Genomic DNA, 24111 nt, shown 5'->3' on the forward strand with positions numbered 1-24111 from the left:
GATCACGGGACCCTGGCAGTGGCGGGCTGCACCGGCTCCCGGGAGGGGCGGTGTGGAGAGTGACCTGTGCTCACACACAGGCTTTTTGGAGGCGGCAGCAGCAGCCCCAGCGTCTCACGCCTGTCTCTGGGGTCCGCGCTGATCGCCGCGGCTCGCGCCTTTCTCTGGAGTTCGTTTAGGCGGCGCTCTGAATCCCCTCTCCTTGCGCGCAGCGAAACAAAGAGGCAAGAAAAAGCCTCTTGCCTCTTCGGCAGCTGCAGACTTTTTCCCGGCCTCCCTCCCAGCCAGCTGTGGTGCGCTAAACCCTTCAGGCTGTGTTCACGCCGCCAACCCCAGTCCTCTCCCTGCGATCCGACCGAAGCCCGAGCCTCAGCTCCCAGCCCCGCCCGCCCCGGCGGGGGAGCAGACAAGCCTCTCGGGCTGGTGAGCGCTGCTCGGCGCCGAGCCTCTGTGCGGGAGTCTCTCCGCTTTTTCCTCTGCGCCCCTGTTTCTGTGGGATCCGCGCTGTTAGCTGCGGCTCGCGCCCGTCTCTGAAGTTCGTTTAGGCGGCGCTCTGAATCCCCTCTCCTCGCGCACCAGGAAACAAAGAGGGAAGAAATAGTCTCTTGCCTCTTCGGCAGCTGCAGACTTTTTCTCGGACTCCCTCCCGGCTAGCTGTGGTGCGCTAACCCCTTCAGGCTGTGTTCACGCCGCCAATCCCAGTCCTCTCCCTGCGATCCGACTGAAGCCCGAGCCTCAGCTCCCAGCCCCCGCCCGCCCCGGCGGGGGAGCAGACAAGCCTCTCGGGCTGGTGAGTGCTGGTCGGCACCGCTCCTCCGTGCGGGAGCCTCTCCGCTTTGCCCTCCGCACCCCTGTGGCTGCGCTCTCCTCCGTGGCTCCGAAGCTTCCCCCTTCTGCCACCCGCAGTCTCTGCCCGCGAAGGGGCTTCCTAGTGCGTGGAAATCTTTCCTCCTTCACAGCTCCCTCCCACTGGCGCAGGTGCCGTCCCTATTCTTTTGTCTCTGTTATTTCTTTTTTCTCTTTTGCCCTACCCAAGTACGGGGGGAGTTTCTTGCCTTTTTGGAGGTCGGACGTTTTCTGCCAGCGTTCAGTGGGTGTTCTGTAGGAGCAGTTCCACGTGTAGATGTATTTCTACTGTATCTGTGGGAAGGAAGGTGATCTCCGCGTCTTACTCTTCCGCCATCTTCCGAGAAGAATGAACCTTAATCTTGCCGTTTTGTTTAAATTCTGAGTTTGTAAGTAATACATAAAAATGAATAACCTATCATATTTCACAGATATAGGAACTCATTGGAAATTTATTTATACTTCTGACATATACCATGGTACATCATATTACTTCATTTTATTCAAGTAATGCAGAAATAAAAAGAAAACAATTTTTATGGACTGTTGAGGATCACCACATATGGTATCTTAGGTGGTTGTCATCATAACCTCAAGGCAACCAGAAAAGAAAATAGGACCAACTGCCTTGATATTGTCATTGTGCTTTAGGTCCTAGAAGTCAGAAAATTTTTCTCAAATGTGCTTAGACTAAATTCCTCTTTTTAAAATCTCATTCTCGCACTTTTATCCAGGCCATTGTGTCACTTTATATATTTGAAGAATTATATGGTCTCATACAGCAATGTTCTATTCTATCCTTTTTATTTTAGAGATGAGAAAACTAAGGCCTAAGTAATATACTTGTTTTACCCAAAATCATACATCTACTTAGTTGCACAATGCAGACTTTAAGTCTGTATCTTACCCATCTTACTATTGTCTCCTTAGTCTTCCCTCTTCTAACATTTCAACGTTTTATTCATTTTCCCTACTTTCTATTGTCAATAAATTCTCCTTGAAAAGGAATACAAAAAATCACTTGTGTGTCTAATATCAGGGAGATATTATATATATTGTGTATATATATATATATATATATATATATAGTATTGGGCAATAACTAGTTGGCTAATAAATTTTATTAGTGGTATTCTGTAGCAACAGCAAGTGATATATATATTTTCGGATCTTCTTTCATCAGAAATCACATCTAAAGTGGCATGTTCCAAATCTTTGCTTTGGGAGAATAGTCTTATTTTCCCCGTTAGAATTGTAATAATGATTTTCCAGTTATTTCCATGTGCCAGGTTTTGCTAAGAGCTCCTTCCTTTGCCTGGAAATTTTGCTGAATTGCTAAGGGAAGCATTTGCAAAACATTTGTTCAGTTAGAATTACCCAAACAGTAGAATTTATTATAAACACATCTGCTGGCAAACATTTATTGACAGTCATTTTAGCTTTTATTTAATGGTTTTTCAATACTCTTTTCCCAAGAAATATCATTCACTATTATTATGACCTTAATGTCAATGGGATCAAGTTCTAAACATTCACCTGTTAAGTTTTATTGAAAATGTCAAATTGTTACATAAAAATAGCTTCAAGAAGAAAAAATAGAGGCAAGTGTAAAATGCTAAACCCCCAAAAATACATTTTTAAACTTCTTTCAAACAAAATAGTAGGCGGTGGACATGATAGAATTTATCTGAGAAATATTGAGCACTCTGTAGTTTACTGAAAGACTTACAGAGTTTTGTAATACTAAGAATGGTTTGTAAGCATTCTAGTTTAGATTCTCTTTATTATTACCTGTGATTTGTTATGTATTACTTTAATTGCCTCAAACATAATTCTTAGTCACCGTTAAGATTTAGAAACAAAAGCTTGAGGCTTGTGATACACTTCAAATTTTCCAAAAGAAAAAACAAAACAACAGTTCTGCTATTTTTTTATAGTCTTGTAATCTAAAAGGTTTCCTTTATATTGCCTTATTATTGATAATACATAAAACTTTTTACTACGTCTGTTGACATTATCTCCCTGATCTGTGTTGAATAAAAATAAGAACCGGCAGATAAAAGTAAAAGACGTAGGTATCCTGTTGTTTAATAAAACTTAATGTGTTTACCTCCCTCTCACTTTCCCTTAGAAAAAACAGAAAAGCATTTTAAGAATAGGAATCCAGAATCTTGGTTCACCTTTGTGGGGAGATGACATTTGCTGGACAGAAAACTGTTACAGCAGTCACAGTCTTACGAAGTTCCTCTATATGCTCCGTGGTCTTCTGCGAACCTCTCTTTCAGCCTGTATCATCACAGTGCCAACACACCTTATCCAGGTAAGAACTTTCCAAAACTACTTTCTCCTAACTCGTGGTTTATAGTGAAGAGCAGTTTACAAGTGCTTTATGAATCCGGTAAATTATTTTCATGTGCCATTTGGATAAAAGAGACTTCAGATGCTTGAAATGCCGGAGCAGCAAGATGTCCTTTAGATTATTCAATTCCCTAGTACTTGTGGTTTTAATATACAGTGAGTATGTGGTAATTTCATCTTCACTAATTTTATTATTTTTTTCTTTGATTTATTGTGAACTTGCTAGTATCATTGTGACATGAGGTTGATTTTGCTGTCATATCTTGTCATTGATCATAAAGCTGATCTGCGTATAGATCTTGAAGAGATATTTTTACACCCATGTATAGCAGCATTATTCACAACAGCTAAAATGTAGAAGCAACCTGACTGTTCACTGACAGATGAATAGATAAGCAAAATGTGGCATATCCACACAACGGGATATTATTCAGCCTTAAAAAGGAAGGAAGTTCTCACATGTGCTACAACAGGGATAAATCTTGAGAACGTTAGGCTCAGTGAAATAAGTCAATCATTGAAAGACAAATACTGTGAATCCAGTTATATGACATACTTGGAGTAGTCAAAATTATGGAGACAGAAAATAGAATGGTAGTTGCCAGGTGCTGGGGGTGGGAGAGAATGAGAGTTATTATTTTAATGGGTATGGAGTTTCAGTTTTACAAGATGCACAGAGTTCTGGAGATGGCTGGTGGTGATGGTAGCACAACATTATGAATGTGTTTAATACTACTGAACTGTACACTTAAAAATGGTTAAGGGCTTCCCTGGTGGCACAGTGGTTAAGAATCCACCTGCCAATGCAGGGGACATGGGTTTGAGCCCTGGGCCAGGAAGATGCCACATGCCGCAGAGCAACTAAGCCTGTGCACCACAACTACTGAGCCTGCACTCTAGAGCCCGCGTGCCATAACTACTGAGCCCGCATGCCACAACTACTGAGGCCCTTGGGCCCAGAGCCCGTGCTCTGCAACAGAAGAAGCCACCACAATGAAGAGTAGCCCCTGCTCGCCACAACTAGAGAAAGCTCGTGTGCAGCAACGAAGACCCAACGTAGCCAAACATAAATAAATAAATAAATAAATAAATAAATAAATAAATAAATAAATAAATAAATAAATAAATTTATTTTTTTATTTTTTAAAAATGGTTAAAATGGTAAACTTTACACTATATGTACTTTACCACAGTAAAAAACATTGGGAAAAAAAGCTGATCTGAATAGGACTAGTCCCCGTCTTCCCTCCTTGTTTCTATATATATTTCTCCTGAAGTTACACTCTCATAAAAAGAGGCCAGTCTCCCCAGAGAAAGAGGGGTCTTTGTAAGATTTCCTGATTGGTTCAAAAAAGTTCTTTTCTTAAGGGTGTTCAAGGGGCAAGTTTGGGACTGTTTCCACAGTATGTATGTATATATGTACACATATACTATAACATGATACTAGAAATAATATAACTGAAATACCTGCTGCAATGAATGGAATGTGAAAGTCAAAGTAACTAAATCACTGAAATCATTTTTTCTAATGTACATACTAAAACACTTTGATTTGGAATGAATTATAGCAGAGAAGTTTTGAGCTTTGTTTTACTTCTCTAAGAAATAGCAATTATAACAACAATGAGAGCAACTAGCAAATAAAAAACACTAAGTCAGGACCTAACAATTTGTATAGAATTTTTATGTAAATGCTATTATCTCCATTTTACATATAAGGAAACTGAGGTATAGAGAAATTCAGAAATTAGATCAAGGTTAAATACTTGAGAAACCATAATTTGAACCCAGAAAATCAGATTCTAGAACCATATTATGGGAAAATTCTACTACAATATCTAACAGATTTGTATTCTGGAACTCATTCTTTCAAAGCTAGTAAATCTCAAATCTTTAACCTTAGAGCTAAATAGAAAGGACTTGAAGGGTTCATCTGAATTAAGCTCCTGTCCTTGGATACGTTAATAAGCATTATCCCTGTTTCACAACTGAGGTCTGAACTTAAATGACATATTCAAGCAAATCAAAGAAACAAGGACTATGCTTGGTGACACTCCAAAGGTCTGTGAGAACTTTACATTTAATTACATAACAGAAATATAGCAGATGTAATTGAAACTTGGAGGTCTCCAGGGAGTGCTTGAGTACTCGAATAAGAATAGACATATAAAACAACGGAATAGAATTGACCGTCTAGAAATAAACCCGTACATCTGTGGTCAACAAATTTTCAACAAGGGTGCCAAGACCATTCAATAAGAAAAGAATAACCTTTCAACAAATGGCATGGGACAACTAGATAGCTACATGCAAAAGAATGAAGTTTGGACCCTAACCTCACACCATATACAAAAATTAATTCAGAATGAATCAAAGACCTAAATTTAAGAACCAAAATAATTATGAAATAAATATATGTATATATGTAATTTTAAAATTTATTTCAAAGGTGCCTATGCAATAAAGAAAAGACAGAAAAAAATTTCTAAAGCCATTTTGGGAGTGATCATCATTATTATTTAGAGAAGAGATTCCAAACCTACTGTGAATGTTTGTGACAGTGATTCCTCTAGCCTCTGTGTAAGGGAAGAGCAGTAATACTATCAGAAGACTTCAAATCATCCTATGTACACCCCTGAACATTAAGCAATATTTGAATTTTGGTATTTTATAGATATATTTGAATTCTTGTAAAACTGAAAAAGATATAATTTAAATTCTGCTTTTTAAAATACCAGTAGGGCTTCTATACATTTTATAGATATATATATCTATAAATAGATATATATAGAAGACTTCAAATCATCCTATGTACACCCCTGAACATTAAGCAATATTTGAATTTTGGTATTTTATAGATATATTTGAATTCTTGTAAAACTGAAAAAGATATAATTTAAATTCTGCTTTTTAAAATGCCAGTAGGGCTTCCCTGGTGGCGCAGTGGTTGAGAATCTGCCTGCCAATGCAGGGGACACGGGTTCAAGCCCTGGTCTGGGAAGATCCCACATGCCGCGGAGCAACTAGGCCCGTGAGCCACAATTACTGAGCCTGCGCGTCTGGAGCCTGTGCTCCGCAACAAGGGAGGCCGCGATAATGAGAGGCCCGCGCACCGTGATGAAGAGTGGCCCCCACTTGCCGCAACTAGAGAAAGCCCTCGCACAGAAACGAAGACCCAACACAGCCATAAATAAATAAATAAAAATTTTTAAAAAATTAAAAAAATAAAATAAAATACCAGTAAAGAGACTATTTTGAAAAGGAAATAGGAAAACATAAGGTCAGACTTTGGTGACCTTATACCACAGTCTCTTCCCTAGACAATTTTGCCTAGCTATCGTATAGTAGTCTTCTGGTCCTAATATCAGTGGAGCTATAAAAAAAAACAAATAAATTATTCCCTTGCTCTTTGAACAGGACATCTGACCATATATTTGGTTTTTTTATGAAAATACTTAGGAGAAAATGTAAAACTTAACAGTTTGCTTAAACCAGTCATGATATAAATAGTGGATAAAACTCTAAATAACTCTTAAAGACTGGCAAGGAAAATCACAATGTTTAGGCTAAGAAAAGAGAGTAAGAAGTGGAAGCAGTATGCTTACAAAGCTAACCAAAGACATATGCATACACAGAACCAGGGAACTGTGAGTTTGTTTAATAAAAACTTGCATAGTGATTTCTACAGGCCAGTTGCAGTCCTAAGATCTTTTCAAATATTAACTAATTTAATCCTTATAATAATCCTATATTGTTGGTGCTATCATTATTTCCATTTAATAGATAAGGAAAAAGGGACAGAAAATTTAAGTGACTTTCCCAAGATCACACAGCTACTTGAGTGACAGGATTTAGATCTAAGCGTTTCCCTTCCAAATACCATACTCTTAACCACCATGCTCTGCTGCTTATTCAATGGAAGTACCAAAATAGGGTCAAAATTAAGAAGCAGACTGTGCACAAAGTAGCATTCAATGATAGAAAGAGCCTGGGCTTTGGAGGGAGATAGACCCAATTAGTAATTTGGTCTTAGTCAAGTCCTAACTTTCTCAGCCTCAGCTTCTTCATTTGTAAAAATTCAGAGGATTAGCAATAACATGTGCTCACCCAGTGCTGGCACATGGTAGGCACTCATTATATGTCAACAATTGTCACCTTCACTATTGTTACTTAAACAGACCCCCAAAACTGAGAATTTGAACAGAGATCAGGCTACAAAAACTAAGGTACACAAGTCCATGGAAGTAATAGAAATCTTCAGCTTTCTGCCTCTTTTTATGAACAACATGGACAGGATCTTCTCACAGGTTAGACAGGTTAGGAAGCTTGGCTGAAGTCAGATGGCCATTGAAGTCTTAGTAACATCACCTTGTTGTAACATGACTCTTTTTAACATCATACATCAACTTCCTCTCGACTATGACCGGTGCCTTCCCTGCAGACTCTAAGTCAAGGTTTAAATGGTGATTGAATAATTTATTCAATCAACAAATATTTATTGCAAGTACTATTCTAGGCATCCATGGGGATATAGTAGTGAACAAGACAAACAAGGTCCCATCCTCCTGGAGTTTTTTCAGAAATATGAAAGATAGAATGGATGGAGCAGACAATTAGTATATGCACGTATTTTGGATGCTTGAGCTTGGTATTTGAGAGTAAAGTAGATTCTGACAGGAAATAGAAATGCAGTTTGATATCCTTGGAAATTTTGTCATATAATTAAACATCTATAGATAATAGAAGTGTGACACCTTTATTTGAATATATTATATAAAGTAACACTAGATTAGAAGTATATAAAATATCTATTTCTCTTAGATGGGGAAAAACAGCCAATCACAGCCCTCAGAATGGGAGAAAATATTTGCAAACAAAGCAACTGACAAAGGATTAATCTCCAAAATATACAGGCAGCTCATGCAGCTCAATATCAAAAAAACAAACAACCCAATCCAAAACTGGGCAGAAAACCTAAATAGACATTTCTCCAAAGAAGATATACAGATTGCCAACAAACACATGAAAGGATGCTCAACATCACTAATCATTAGAGAAATGCAAATCAAAACTACAGTGAGGTATCACCTCACACCAGTCAGAATGGCCATCATCAAAAGATCTACAAACAATAAATGCTGGAGAGGGCGTGGAGAAAAGGGAACCCTCTTGCACTGTTGGTGGGAAGGTAAGTTGATAACAGCCACTATGGAGAACAGTATGGAGGTTCCTTAAAAAACTAAAAATAGAACTACCATACGACCCAGCAATCCCACTACTGGGCATATACCCTGAGAAAACCATAATCAAAAAGAGTCATGTACCACAATGTTCATTGCAGCTCTATTTACAATAGCCAGGACATGGAAGCAACCTAAGTGTCCATCAACAGATGAATGGATAAAGAAGATGTGGCACATATATACAATGGAATATTACTCAGCCATAAAAAGAAACAAAATTGAGTTATTTGTAGTGAGGTGGATGGACCTAGAGACTGTCATACAGAGTGAAGTAGTCAGAAAGAGAAAAACAAAGACGGTATACTAACACATATATATGGAATCTAAAAAAAAAAAAAGGTTCTGAAGAACCTAGGGGCAGGGCAGTAATAAAGACGCAGACGTAGAGAATGGACTTGAGGACACGGGGAGGGGGAAGTGTAAGCTGGGACGAAGTGAGAGAGTGGCATGGACATATATACACTACCAAATGTAAAATAGATAGCTAGTGGGAAGCAGCCACATAGCACAGGAAAGTCAGCTCGGTGCTTTGTGTCCACCTAGAGGGGTGGGATAGGGAGGGTGGGAGGGAGGAGATATGGGGATATATGTTTATGTATAGCTGATTCACTTTGTTATACGGCAGAAACTAACACACCATTGTAAGGCAATTATACTCCAATGAAGATGTTAAAAAATAAATAAATAAAGATTACATGAAGTTCAAAAAAAAAACAGCCAATCAGTGTTCTTACTTTAGTTATTAGCATTCTGTCAGACCTGTACAGTAATGATTAGTTACCCTTTATTGTACTTTTGGCATGCTTCCCATGTTTAATTTCATTGTAGAGAAGGAACACATAGTTAAGGAAATTGCAAAGAGGGGGAAAAGTTAAAATAGGGAAAATAATGATATAGATTCGAAGCTGACTTTAACTTATTGTTGTAATAAGACTTTTGCAAGTAGAGTGGAAAAAAATTATTTTTAAATGTGCATTTGAACTATTTTCTGCTCAGCCTCATAACTTTGAACTTGAAATAGTTTATTTCCTTTGGGTTAGAGATTATTTTCATCACAGCACAGGAAATAACAAGCATACGTTGAAACAAATGAATAAAATAAATTCTAAATATCTGTTTGCTGAAAACACTAAAATTATACATCAAATATATTATGAATGTCTTAAAATATGTATGCATATATAGTCCTAAACAATTTTCCCTGTGAAGTAGTATTATTGCTCATCTGGTCTCTTGCTAGAATATAGTTTTAGTATCTGCCCAAAGACACTGTATTAAAAATGTGTGTGAAAATGGCCAAGTTAAATACAGACTTTGTTACATGCTGAACTGTGGAGCAAAGTGTCATTAGAAGGAGCAGAACTATGGACGGCTCCCCTATATTCCGGCATTACTCAGTTCCCAGATCCCTGCTGTGTAGTTGTTCCACTCGCCAAGAAGCCTGTTAAAGAGCCCCCAAGAGCATGTGTACGGCCCTCCATGTTAATAGTTAATTGGTGAGGATGGCAAGATGAGAGGACAGCCGAACATGTGGTCTCTCAGACTCAAGCAGTAGACAGACCTTTAGTTATAATAACAGCAGCTGCTCACATTCTCACAACTCAACTGTTCAAAACTGTTGTCGAGTGAAGATTATCGTGGATTGAAAAAGAAAGAGGAAAAGTTACATCTAAGTAAAATAACTAAAACGCTACCTTGAAACTCTTCCTTCCTATTATCTTAAGTATGAAAATATTATTTCAACTTTTAAAAACTTAAGTATAAATTTCCATATTAAAGATTGTTATGTTTCAGCTACATTGAACATTCTGCTGCTTTTTTTCCTGTTTACTGTTAGAAACACAAATGTTCTACACCCTTCGAAACTTTTTAACGAGCTTTTTTTACAGGGTGATAACTTTGAAGCTGTTACAATCGGATACTGTTTGATTTCCATATCTAGCAATATATGAAACTCTAATGTTTTTTGGTCTTATAAATGAGAACTGGCGTACTATTAGCGAAATTTGTCATCCACTTGCAAATTATACAAATATTTTGTGCCTTTTAAATTAATTTTATTTTCAATTATCAGTGACAGTTCTGCTTAAGAAAAATGGTGACCGATAACATTTATTCTTTTTGGAAATAGAAACTTAGTTTCATGCCTTATTATGATTATATTGGCAAGGTGAAAGGAAAATAAATTTCCCCTAGCTTATGCATTTTATTTACACAATCTGTGACAGGTTGTTCTTGATTTGTATTTTTTATTGATTGAAAGCACTTTTACCTGACTGTCAGGAAATAAATATTAAAGCACTTAGAGTTGAAATTAAAATAGGAAAGGTTATTTTTCTGTACCTTTCTCACAGCTTTCCTTTCAAAAAGAAAATTTACTTTTTATTATTTCTAATCTATTCAAGCTGTCATAATCTACACTTTTAAGGAATTTTTAAATATAAACAACCCAATAAATTTCTCCTTAACTATAATAATGCAGGAATGAAAACTTCCTTGACATTATTGATGATAAAATATGAAATAACTTTTTCTCATTCTACAATAATTCTTTGTATTGCTAGCATTTAATGTATTTGCTTATAGAACATTAGTTGGTAAACTATTTAAACTTTCTTTTATTCAGAATAGATTTTAGATTTGAAACTGGCCTATAACATATTTTTATTGGTCATCACTGGCATTTGGTCAGTAATAACCTTATTCAGTTTTTATCATAAACCACTATTTTCCAACAATTTTATCTGTGGAATTTCCCTCCCCACCTTCCCCCCGCCTCCAGCTACCTCACTGAAGAAAACTATCACCAGCATTAGTTAGCTTATACCAAGGAAAAATCATTTTCTGAAGAAAAGCAGGAAGAGAGGCCCTTGTTACATGTCTCTTGAAAACTGAATGAAGTTTTATTTAGTGTGTTATTTTAATTGATATATTTTCAAATCGATCTTCTATAATATTAATATATGAAAACTTTGAACCCACTGAAGTAAATGATGCAGTATGTTTCAGTGTAGAGAAATTCAGAACAAACTTTTTCACATCCATAAACTTTTGTGTGTGCATGCTGAGTATTTTAGCAGCTAAATTCTAAGGCAAGCAATGGACAGCTATAGAACTAACCACTAACATAGGATTATGAAATGTGGACTCCAGTGGCCTTGTGAATTTCTCTCAGTGTGAAATCTTTTATTCTTAAAACAAGACCTAAGGATAATTACATGGTAAGGGAACAACAGACTCTTATGAGTTTACAACTATAAAATTCTGGAAAATATTTTTTTTGTAATTGTTGATATGAGCATCATTATAGGAAAGCATAACACCTTCTGCCATATAACTTAATCTATCTTAAGTGGTCTTTTTAAATGTACTTTATTAAGGAGAATTATTATTTGAAATGGTCTTTTTAAATGCAGTTTGTTACAAATATTTAAGGCTGAAAAGTACAGATTCAATCTCTTGATCACGACTATCAATAATTAAAGGATAAAGTTGGATATTCTGGGTATCAATTTTTCATATTCTCAACTAAGAATCTGCCTTAATTTTTCTAGACCTTCTCAACTACTCTGATATAGATTGCAAAAAATTAACATTTTTAAAAGTTTAAAAAGAAATAAGTTTTTTAAATGAAATGAATCATATTAAACCCATATTAATTTTACCATACTTGTCAAATTCCAGTCTTTGAAAATTTAGTAACTTCATACAAGTCTGGTTGGGTGTAAACAGAGTCTGTTTTTCTTTACAACAACAAATAATAGAACTGTGTTTCAACTCTGCTCCTATACGCTTGGATTTATAAATTTTTATAGTTCCAGTTTTTTTTTCTTCTGTTTCATATTGCACAATCTAGTGTTTGATTAATTTTTTAAATCAAATCTTAGCTTGTATGTGTTATACTTATATTTCTAATTTACTTTCTTGGTCCAGGATGTTTGAAAGTTTTTACACAAATAAACTCCAAATTTCTTGTAAGTTTCTGTCTACGTAGAGCGTTAGGAGCAGTATATGTGCCATTTTGTCTTAGTGTAAATATGCATATTAAATAAGGGTAGCATATTTAAAACTGTCAGTAAGATTCATGTGTGTCTTCAGAAGTAAAAAGAGTCATTTAGAAACCTTTTATTATAATTAATCTAACCAAATCATATTCGATAAGGCATACAATGAAAAATAATTTTGCCTTTAAATACTTTTTTGCTTTCCCTAAAATTATGAAGTTTTGGTTCATATACCGATTCATACTATATAATTCCTAGTAGTGGTGATGGTTGTTAAAGTACTATTTAGAGCCAAAATTTTCAAATATATGAATGATAGAAATAGTGAAATGTCTTATCACAGTATGGAGATTGAGTCATCTGTTTGGGCATATGGAATCTTTGGCTGCTGGACTGCATAGTCTTTATAATGCCCAATGTCCAGGCATGGACACAACTGTTCTGGGAGCAGAATCAGGGAGGGACTCTGTGTTTCGTCTCCTTGAACATGATAGAAGAAAAAAAAGGGGAAGGATCTTTAACATTATTTTTATTATAGACTCTCCTCTACTACATCACTTTTGTGTACAGAAAAGAAGTACAACTTTACTTAATTTTGTATTTATTTTACAAATAGAATTACTAAGCTTTTTATCTTGGGTGTTACAAGCTTTCTGTAAAACACCTATAAGAAAATGCAAATTTTGAATTATTCCTCTTTATATACTTAGATGCATACCTTCCCTTAAAGAAAGATTACTGTCTTCAAAGAAAGGCGATACTTATTTCTTAAAATCGAGACAAAACATGCTTGAAACGAATTATAATTTAAAGGTGTTTAAGTACCTAGTCATATATTATATCCTAACATTATTTTTTAGCCCTTTGCTATTAATTACATTATTATTACTATATAAAGAGTTCCGACTTCTCTAATAATGTTTTCACACCCTATGTAGTTAATCTTTAATGTTGGGGAGGACGGGGGAGAGATTAAATTAGCCTTGTAACCTCTTTCTCTTCCAGGCTGATGATGGAAAATAAAAGCTCTTAGCCACAAAATGTAACACTTAGAATTAATATTTAATTAGACTAGCAAATTGTACACTGTGGCTGAAAGCTTCCGAAGAGTTTTTAGTGCCACAATTGACCTACAGGTTTAATAATAACTCACTTCTAGAAGCAAGTGCCAGTTCAGCATAGTAGAGCCACTGTAAGAAAGTCCTGAGAGATTAAAATCAGCAAACCAAATGGCAGGCAGGGATTCCTGGGATGGAGCCTTCTGGAAAGCTGGGAGCTGGAATAGCTTTTAAGCCAGGATTCAGATGAGAACAGTGGGTGAAAAAGCTGATCCCTCCTGTTCTGGGAGCTTCTGGTTGTAGGCCAAAATCTTAGAACAGATTTTTACTAAATGTTTTTGCTGCAGCTATTAACTTACATTGAAAATCAAATATTGAATAATTTTTCTGTAAAATTTAACAAAATTTTTGTGTAAACATTAGTTCTTAATTTCTTATATATTAGTACATAATATCTGTAAACTCAGATCATTAGATTATCAGATGGGTTTGGCGCTGTACATCTATGCTGTTTTGCTGTGACATGCTGTTTCCTTGTTCCCTGTATAGTTGATTTATATGGTTCATTTCTATATTATTTCATTACGGGGCATTATGCAGAGCCTGAGAAAGAGATTCTGAAGTCTGTAGCCCAAGAAATTTTTTCTTCCAGAAGAGATATATATCAAAAAACATAAATCAGAAGCGTTTTTAATTTTTAAAGACCTAATATTTATAAAAGCAATTCTGCATTTGTTTATGCTTATGATGCAATTAAATTATAAGTAAATAATTGGACCTCCTGGTGAAACATTGGATCCTTATATCTCTGAGAAATTAATCTGGTGAAAAAATAGGATACTGTGAGTTTGAAAATGTGCAAACACAGAACAGCCAACTAAAAAAGGAACACCTTACATAATTTGTTGGTTATATCTTAAATAATTGAAGGAAAGCTAGTCATTAGTTAAAAATTCAAGCAGGTGAGAACCTTGCCAGCAGAGGGAGTAGTCCTGTCTTCCGTCAGGTTCCCATCATATTCCCACCTGCCTCAGCCTTTTTCGCAGCCAGTCTCCCATCTGGACCTGGCTCTGTCAGCCTGTTCCTGATGACAGGCTATAATTTTATACTCAATATGGGATTATTCTAAGCTGATTTTAAATTTTAGTATCTTTAACCTACCACTGCATCGCAAACATCAGCTGGATGCTCTGTTTGATATTTGGATATTAGCAGTTGTTTTTCCAGGCAGGGTGTGAGCTTTTGGACATCTGCGAATTGCATTTTAAGGGTTTCATGTATAAAGTAGTGAGCAACAAATTTCTGATTTAGGAAGTTACCCATAAAAGATTTAAAAATACAAGTAAATTTCCATGGGAATAATTTCTATAATATGAAACTAGATGATGTATAGTTTATTAAAAATGCCTAAAATTAATTTTGAATATTTTGCCATTATTCTGTTCAGCCTATCCATTACAGCATTTTGTTCAGTCCATTTATTAGGGTTTTCAGAATATGTAAGTTTTTTTAATGTTTTATATAATAACTTACTAAAAAATAAAACTGATGTAAACAAATGTTCTGCAAAGCATGTAGTATTTGAGACCAGTGTAAATGTAAATAATATATCTGAAAATAACATCATGTGTTCTTTAAAAAATGCTTCAATTTTAAGGAACCAACATTTTCATACCAAAATATCGAATAACAAGTATATGATCAGATGGAAAACAAAAAATATGGCTCCATTGCTTAATCCTAGTAAAAATCCTGGTATTTGGCAACATACTCAGCAATTTCTTTTGCCCTTGAGGTAGGTATATTTACCATTAGCTTCTTTTAAACATTAGAAAAAGGAACCAAAATATGTTGTTTTATGATTTCCCTACATGAATATCAATATACAATGCTACCAAGAGAGTGTTGCCATTAGGATTTTTTTAATTTACAAAAGTTCCTCCATATTTTAAAATTGTGTGTGACCTTGAATAAAGTTCAGTATTAAATCTGAAAAGATTTAATCTAATACCTTCACTAAGGTATTAATATTATTATTAATATGTATTAGTATAATTTTGATAAAATTATATTCTTTCTTAAATTCAAAATTAATTATGAATATAATTATCTCCCCACTATCAATTTTTTTTTTAGTAAAATAAGAGTCTAATCCACAGAAGTAAGTGACAACTCTGGGAAGGTGAGGGAAGGCATGTAAAAAGTTACAAACTGTATAACTTTTAATTTTATTATTTCATAGTCTTGACTTCAATTGAATGGAGAACTTAATAAGCATGGAAAAACAAATACCTCATTAAATATCCCTAGATTTATCCTTTCATTCAAGTTTGTTTTTTTTGATTACACGACAAAAAAAAATGTCATGAGTTGTGGTATGTTTGTGTTTCTAATATCATTTTTTTTTAAATGTTATTATAACTTGAGCTGTTAAGTAGAATAATTGCTTTTCTTGTGGTGATTCCCTCCCCACCATAGACACACACATCGTTTCACATAGTAGGGTCAAACATAAATTTAAATATTTCTTTAACTTTTCAATATTAACTTGATAGTGCTTTTGTGCTATTGTAGTCCCAAATCTGATGTGCGTGCCATACTCAGATGGAGCTCTACCCTTCATATTGTGTGTTTGCTGTCTTTCTTATTTGAGTAACCCAAGAACTTATTCTAATTTGGGGCGTTTCACAAATGCTTTATGTCAGTTGATTTATTCCTTTCAAGCTTCTTGATAGTTAAGTGATTGGTTAATTACTTTTTAATTATCTTGTTAAAATCTTTCCTGGAAGTATATATTGTATTGGTACAAACTATATCATTTATATTGTTGAGATAATTAGGTCCAAGTAAGTAAGGAAATATTCAGAGTTTTTTGATATATTCTCATTGTTATTTGGTCACTCTAAATAGGTATCTCAACTATTTTTATTAAAAAACAAAGGGAGCTTCCTGTGGCAGTGGTTGAATCTTTATCTCTTAACAAAGTTCTTAATTTTGGCTTTATGAGCTTTGAATTGGAAAAGAGCATTAAATTAACCTTCCTTTATTTAAAATCTATTTAATGGATTTGGCATATCCTAATAAAAAGAGGTTACCATTCTGTAGAAGTAAATAGAAAACATTCTATGAAACCAAACAAGGAACAATCAAAACAAAAACTCTGTGAAGTTTTTCTGTGAAATTAAAATTGGAGTAAGAAGGTAGTCAACTGGACATTCTGATTTGCCTTTTTTATTTGCAACATCATTTGACATAATTTAAATTTAAGTAATTAAGAAATTACACCACAACAGAAAGTTTTAAGATCCTTTTATGTAACTTAATACAATGCTATTTGGGATTGCCAGCAAACTCTTAAAACTCCTGGACCCTGGCTCTCCTCTGGCTTCCCTCCTAGTCATGTCTTGGCTACTATCCAGAGCTGACAACTTTCACCCAGGACTGAAGGGCGATTTGCCTAGTATAAGAAAGATTTTTGAGTCATCCTAGATTTTCACATCCAGATAGGCAGGAAGGAAGAGTGGCAGTATCACTGTATATATTTGGGTGATGTCATTATGCCATGCATGCGGTGTAACCGTTAATTTACTCATACTGGTGAATCCTGAATGTCCTTACTCAAATATTCTATTGGCAACTATATTGCAACAACTTCAAATTTAACACAAAAATTATTCAAAATTTATGTCTAAGTAATAGATGCACAAATACCTTTACTTCTCCATTTCCAACTACATACATATACTGTAGACTAAAGAGGTTTCACATCTTGGCTAATAACATAAAAACACTTAGAATCTCTTAAGATGAGAATATAGAAGTTCCAGTTTCCAGGCCGCTGCTAAAATCATTATGCTAAAGCTTTCTGAACATTGCAGGTTATAATAAGACAATTTATTGTCCATAGTACATTATTCTTAAAGTGAATTGTGATTATTATGCTTTTAAGGATTTTTAAAAGCAGTTAATTTTAGATTCTTTTAAGTAAATTTACCTACCTTTATCTAAAAGACCATTTAGTATTAATATGACGATTTGAAAGGCATTTTGACAAGAGTGGTTTTAAGATATGATTACATCAATATACCACGTTCCCTATGAATCTTGGAGGTAAAGAAGTAATCTGTAACACTATTTGAACTTTTAAAAAAGTAAGTACCTTTACATGCCCAAATATCTTTTATGCTCTTACAAATAATTGGAAGACTGAATGAGTTTAGTATAAAATTTATCTCATTCCGAAACTTAGATGTTATTCTTATATAATTTCCTGTGCTTTTTATTTTATAGACATTTTTCAGATATCTATACAACTTTCACAATTAATCTGGTTTGCCACATTACATAAACTGTTTTCCAGAATTGCTGTGCAGAAAGCAGTAAGGTCACCGTTAAATGTAACTTTTTTTATGGTAATGATTAAAAGTTTATTCTTGTTCTGATACTTCATGGAAGCTTTAATAGAATTTCGTTTGTAGTTAACAACTGATGTAAACCTATGGAACTTAGCAATATGACAAATGAAATATATGTATGAGTTTCTGAGATTTTAAAATCTAGGCTGTCTATCTTTTATATTAATTCATCAGTTTTCCTCTGCAAGGTGGACAATTGATATTTTTAATCTCCCACAAATTACCTTAAAAAGACTTATAATGTAGATAAATATTAGAGGATATTAAGTGGTTTATTAGTCAATTTTAAGGTTAAATTAAGGAAAGAAACCTTCTTTGAAATAAATGTCAAGTTGACCACTTAAATATGCAGGACCTTGCTTATATACTACTAGAATGGAAGACTAATTCCATACTTAAACCTTACAATTTCTATCATTCATAAGCCCTAGCTTATATCACCGAAATCCTGATATTTGAGTCATAACAAAAATTGACTTTTATAATTTTAGATTCAGATATTTAGATACAAAGGCTCAGTCTTCTATTTATAGATAAAAGGAAATCTGACCTTTTTGATTAAGAAATATTGTCAGTAGCCTTTATAAGTGCTTGTTCATCTGAGGGTCCATGACAGGAGTACTCTTCCCAGTTGAGTTTATCCTAAAAATGAAATGATAAGAGTCTGCTGGTTGTTATCTAAGATCCTTCTTAATGGGAGAACCACATGGTTATTCTTCATCTCCCACTTGTTCTCACCCTCTACAGCCAACTCAGCCATACCCCACCCCCACCCCAACATTGTTCAGTACTCAGCACAATGAATCATTTTCAAGTTGACTCATTGTGAACTGTCTCCCAGCTGTTGGAATGTCTGGCAGACATTTTTGTTTGGGTGAAGAATAACTGGCTGAAACCCAACCTGGATGAGCTCGATATAATGGTCTTTGGCTAAAGAAATATTGAGAGGAGCATGTTTATGGCCTTTGAAACCCCTGTTATTCCTGGAGTAGGACCATCCCCTGTGGCATAGAACTGAAAGTAAGGGATCAATCTGGATTATTTTCTCACCATTGAATGAAAAATTGCCTTGGAAAAAATAGGCATTTCCAAACGATGTTCGTTTTTCTATTCTTGGTACCCCCCCGTGATTGAAAGTATTAAAGACAATTAAGGATAATTACTTTTGCTGCTTCCTTTTAAGAGCACTATTTCAAAGGCTGTAATATTCTCTTCATAACACACATTTCTACTTACAGAGGAGTTGCAAAGTACTGCCCTAGATGTGAGTTAACTAGTCACTTCAGCATAATGTTTAGTGACAGAGGCTACTGTGTATTTCAAACCAAGTCAGTTAACATTAACCAGCCCTCTTTTATTTTTCATTCTTATGCGATCTTTACAAGAGAACTTAAACAGAGGAATACCAGTAAGCTCAATAGTCAATCACATTTTCAGAAAGTGAACATATTTGATTATATTCGAACTTTTCTTAACAGGGGACATAGCATGAGACTGTAAATTGTCTTGACTGTTTTACCTTTCCCATACTTTTTTTAAGGATTAGTTTTAAAATGACATATCAGTGTATAAAATGGGAGTTTCAAAATTATAAAATTTTATAAACAACAATCTTTTCAACTTATCCTGATCTTCAGGTCAAATATTTTTCTAAGGTGTTAGAGCCTATAACATAGTTTTCAAACCTATCACCCTATCAGGAGTTATAAGGAATACTGAACTTTATTAAATTAAATAATTCAAGAAAACCTGCAGATTATTGTGATTATATTTTTAATTATTATATTTTTTATAGCCATGAAATTCTGGGCATTTTAGAACTATTGCTATTTAAAATGTGACATCTTTTATAATGTATTGTTCAGCAGTATTTTTGATTCAGGTCTGGTTGTGTTGGGAAGGAAAGGGTAGGCTACTAGTCTAGTGCTGGTCATCTGCAATCTTTTCTTTGCCTTTATCGTTATTACAGAGTCAAATAGCAGCATCTGGAAAGAGAGAATAGAAGACTGCAGAGCTGGCCATGCTGCAGACTCTTAGCTGGACCCTTCCATGTTTCTAATGTGATACAGAGGACCTCAGCTATTAAAAGGCTGGGACGTGGTCCCAGTTGACAGATGTTAGTGGGATCTTCCCTTATACGTTATACTGTACTATATACTGCTTCTAAATTCTGATGTTTATCAGATTTTCCGATGGGCAATGGGTAAAGTAATTTGAAAAAATAATAGTATATGAAAATAAAGATAGCCTTGCCCCTTAAGACAAGAGAAAAACTATTTTTCTATGAAAACTAAGGTATGCCCCCTCAGCTCTTCGAATTAGAGTAGCATACTTACATGGGACGTATTTTTTTTTTTTAATTAATTTATTTATTTTTGGCTGTGTTGGGTCTTCGCTTCTGTGTGAGGGCTTTCTCTAGTTGTGGCAAGTGGGGGCCACTCTTCATCGCGGTGCGCGGGCCTCTCACTATCGCGGCCTCTCTTGTTGCGGAGCACAGGCTCCAGACGCGCAGGCTCAGTAGTTGTGGCTCACGGGCCCAGTTGCTCTGCGGCATGTGGGATCTTCCCAGACCAGGGCTCGAACCCGTGTCCCCTGCATTGGCAGGCGGATTCTCAACCACTGCGCCACCAGGGAAGCCCCACATGGGACGTATTTTTCACCCAGTTTTCCACCTGTGGTAGCTTTAACTTTTAAGTTATTTCTCCATGTTGATAGTCTATCTTCTCTACAATTTGTCACTGAGATGGCATAATGACATTGTCTAGATGGTATATTTTAAATATAACATGAGTGTTTTGTTTCCTTGTTTTACAGAATAAAGCAATTATTGCTCGTCTTACAAACTTGTCAGATACAGTAGTTGGTCTGGAATCATTTATTGGTTCTGAGAAAGAAACCAACCCACTATATAAGGATTATCATGGTAAGCAGCATCTTTATAATGAAAAGGGCGTGTTCCAATTGCCTGGAAGAATCTTGTCCAGTCATAATATCTACTGTTATGTAGCATGAATTTTATTTTTTAATATATCTGTTAAACGTTTTTCCTTCCTGGCCAATCTTTCATGACAGCTTGTCACCAAACTACATTATGACTAAGAAGCATAGTAGCTATTTGAAAGGTGTCAAACCCAGGTACTAAGGCATGGCTCAGTCAGATGTGCATTTTGTCCCTAAAGTTGCTGTGAAATCAGTCTTACTTATTAACCATGTTAGAAATAAATATTATATAAATTCTAATAATAACAGCTATGTATAGTGGTTTATACTTTACAAAGCTTAGCTGTATGATAAATAAAATTCATACTGTATTACAGTTAAAAAGTCCTAGTCAATCACATTTTCAGAAAGTAAACATCTTTTATTATATTCGGACTTTTCTTTGGTCATTTTGTTGTTAGAGTTATTAGCAAGTTTTAAAATGTTACCACCCTAGTATAAACACAGGTCAATTAATCAGGCTTCTTACTTATATTTTTTGACTTTTAATAGTATTTTAGTCATTTGGTTAATTTGGGGATTTTTTTAAATAAAAGTCCCTACATAGAACTGTCGCAATAGGGTAAGTTTAGTAGTTATGCTTATCTTAGATCTAAGCTGAATATAGAGTATGGTGAATAATAAATTTTTACCTATTTACTTATTCTGAGTGAATACTAATTATTGCTATTATTATTGTGGAACTACTATACTTCCATGGAAAACCTTAGTCTAAAGACTGAATAGCTTATTTGAAGCCTGCTACAAGATTGTGTAAGATTGTGATTGTAGGACTGTGGCAATTTCTAGAGTCTACCAACAAAAAGATTATAAGATACTTATGACCACCAGTGCTTTAAAGAGTTGGCATAAAGCCTTTTAAAAAAATAATAAAATAGCATGATCTAACAATCAAGTATTTTTTAAAAGGCTAGAAAATATAAACTGTGAACACAAACTACATAAAATAATTTGCCTCATGATCATTGCATAAGTGTGCATGTGGTATATGCCCAAATTAACCCTCTATATAATTTATTTAATATATTACTGTTGCTTTGGTAGGAAGAGAACTGTTAAGGTTAAACTATTTCCTTTTTTTTTCTTTTTCTGAAATTTGTATTAAACTATAATTGACATATAATATTGTATTAGTTTTAGGTCTACAGCATAAAGATTTGATATAGGTATATATTGAGAAATTATTACCACAATAATTTTAGTTAACATCCATTACCACACATAGTTACACTTTTTTTTTTTTTCTGTTGGTGAGAACTTTTAAGATTTACTGTCTTAGTAACTTTCAAATATACAATACAGTATTGTCAACCGTAGTCACCATGCTACACATTACATCTCCAGGACTTATGTATCTTATAACTGGATAAACTATTTCTTTAATTTATTATTTACATTTTATGTTAAAACAACTCAAGTTAAACACAAGTTAAACTTTATAAGTTATATCTGAGTATCATTTGTAAGTACTATGAGTTTATAAATTTAGTAAAATCATATTTTATATTCTAAAAAATATTATTTTGATTGAAACATTTCAAGGGTTGAAAAACTATGATTTTTTTGTGCTGAAATCTCTAGATTGATCAATTTTGTTTGCCACAGATTAATGGGTGATTCTGATGATAAGTAAAGTTTCTGTTAATAAGAAGGACCTGATGAATGATTGATTCATTCTGTAAGGCCTCCTGATTTAACAGTTAGCTAAACAAGCACTTGCAATGTTAAAATGATAAATGTGCAAGTGGAAGTATGGTGTGATTATTTGTAATATATTTTACTAAATAACTCTGTATGAGATATTTTTAATTTGTATGTAAAAGCTGTCTTCTTAATAACACCTTTTGCATTTTCTTAAGTTTAAAAAATTAAGTCAGATATTTTAGTGAATTATTTTTGAAGGGGCCATTTCTGAAGTTAAGCACTTGGAAGTTGACCCTTTTAAGCTAACAATAGTACATTACTAAGCATCCAAATACACACACACACAAAACTATATACTAGAGAAGCAATTATGTAAATAAGATTTATCTAATTTGTTCAAATCTGGATTTCCCTTCTTCCCCCATGTTGAGGGATCAGTGTCTTTGGGATGGTAATTTTTAAATATGGGCTGAGTCAGGCAGAGAGACGCGCTGAAGAATCTTCCATGTCTTCATCTGTGGCAAATGACCCCGAGTTTAGTCAGAAACTGCATTAAGCTGCACAAAAGCCATCCAGTGCCCTTGTCAGAAAAAATTAGCAAGTGTTTCTACTGACAAGAGGCCAAAGCTCACGGTTTACCTAGCACTGTTACAAAGCTTATAACAGCTACATAAAGGTCTAACATGCCACAGAAATGAGTGTCTTGGGATGGCATGGGGTTAATGTTTGATCCTAGAGTGTGCTCTGAAATGTAGTTTTCTTCAGTGGTTTGTTCAAGTCATTAATAAGGTATAAAATGAAATACTTTTCATTAGTGCTTCACTGGTTATCAGTAACCCATAAGCCTTGTTTTGCTGGCTGCTTACTGGTGCATTTAATAAAATAAAGATCACTCAGTGGTGCCGTGGGCAGCATGCAAGGTGATAGCCATATTTGCTTACTGTAAATACAAGAGAAAATCACACACAAACCGGCTGTAGTTTTGACAAGTATTAAGATCCTTCTTTACATCTGTACTTCTGTACCAAAGTGCAATTAGTTTTCCTCGCACAAGGATTTCTGTTTATCTTATTCTGCTTGATTACTTGAGTATAATCACACCATTTGCTTCATTGCTCCTGGTAGTAAGCTCCAGTTTTAAAAGGGGGAGGATGCTTGTGTGTAAATTTACAGAATTCTGCTGTAAGACTCTTTAATTTATGCGTACAATGACAGCGTTTTTTAATTTTTTATATTTTCTTTCCACAAGGTTTGATTCATATACGGCAGATTCCTCAGCTTAATAACTTGATTTATGATGTATCAGATGTCAAAGACTTAGCTTTTAAATTAAAAAGGAAGCTATTCACCATTGAGGTAAGAGAGAATTTTTATGTTTGAGTCACAGTCTTGAGGTAAATAGTATCTCTTTTACTTTAATGAAATTCATAAGAGATATTTCATGCTAAATATTTTTAAGTTCTTTTGATGTAACAGAATAATTTTTTTAGACTATCCTTTTTTGTCTTTTATTTTAATGGTATATCATTAGAGTATAGCAAAA

General features: G+C 34.7%; 1 protein-coding gene across 2 annotated transcripts in view; it reads left to right on the top strand.

The window, feature by feature from the left end:
- Positions 1–24111, top strand: part of ELP4 (elongator acetyltransferase complex subunit 4) — a 221601-nt gene that overhangs the window by 78301 nt on the left and 119189 nt on the right. For both annotated transcript variants that reach the window (XM_068555179.1, XM_068555180.1), the window contains exons 7-9: positions 2978–3166; positions 20739–20847; positions 23818–23924. In XM_068555179.1, coding sequence (XP_068411280.1) covers positions 2978–3166; positions 20739–20847; positions 23818–23924 — 405 coding nt within the window. The remainder of the gene's footprint in view (positions 1–2977; positions 3167–20738; positions 20848–23817; positions 23925–24111) is intronic.

Source organism: Eschrichtius robustus, chromosome 11 (assembly GCF_028021215.1).
Source record: "Eschrichtius robustus isolate mEscRob2 chromosome 11, mEscRob2.pri, whole genome shotgun sequence".
Taxonomy (NCBI): domain Eukaryota; kingdom Metazoa; phylum Chordata; class Mammalia; order Artiodactyla; family Eschrichtiidae; genus Eschrichtius; species Eschrichtius robustus.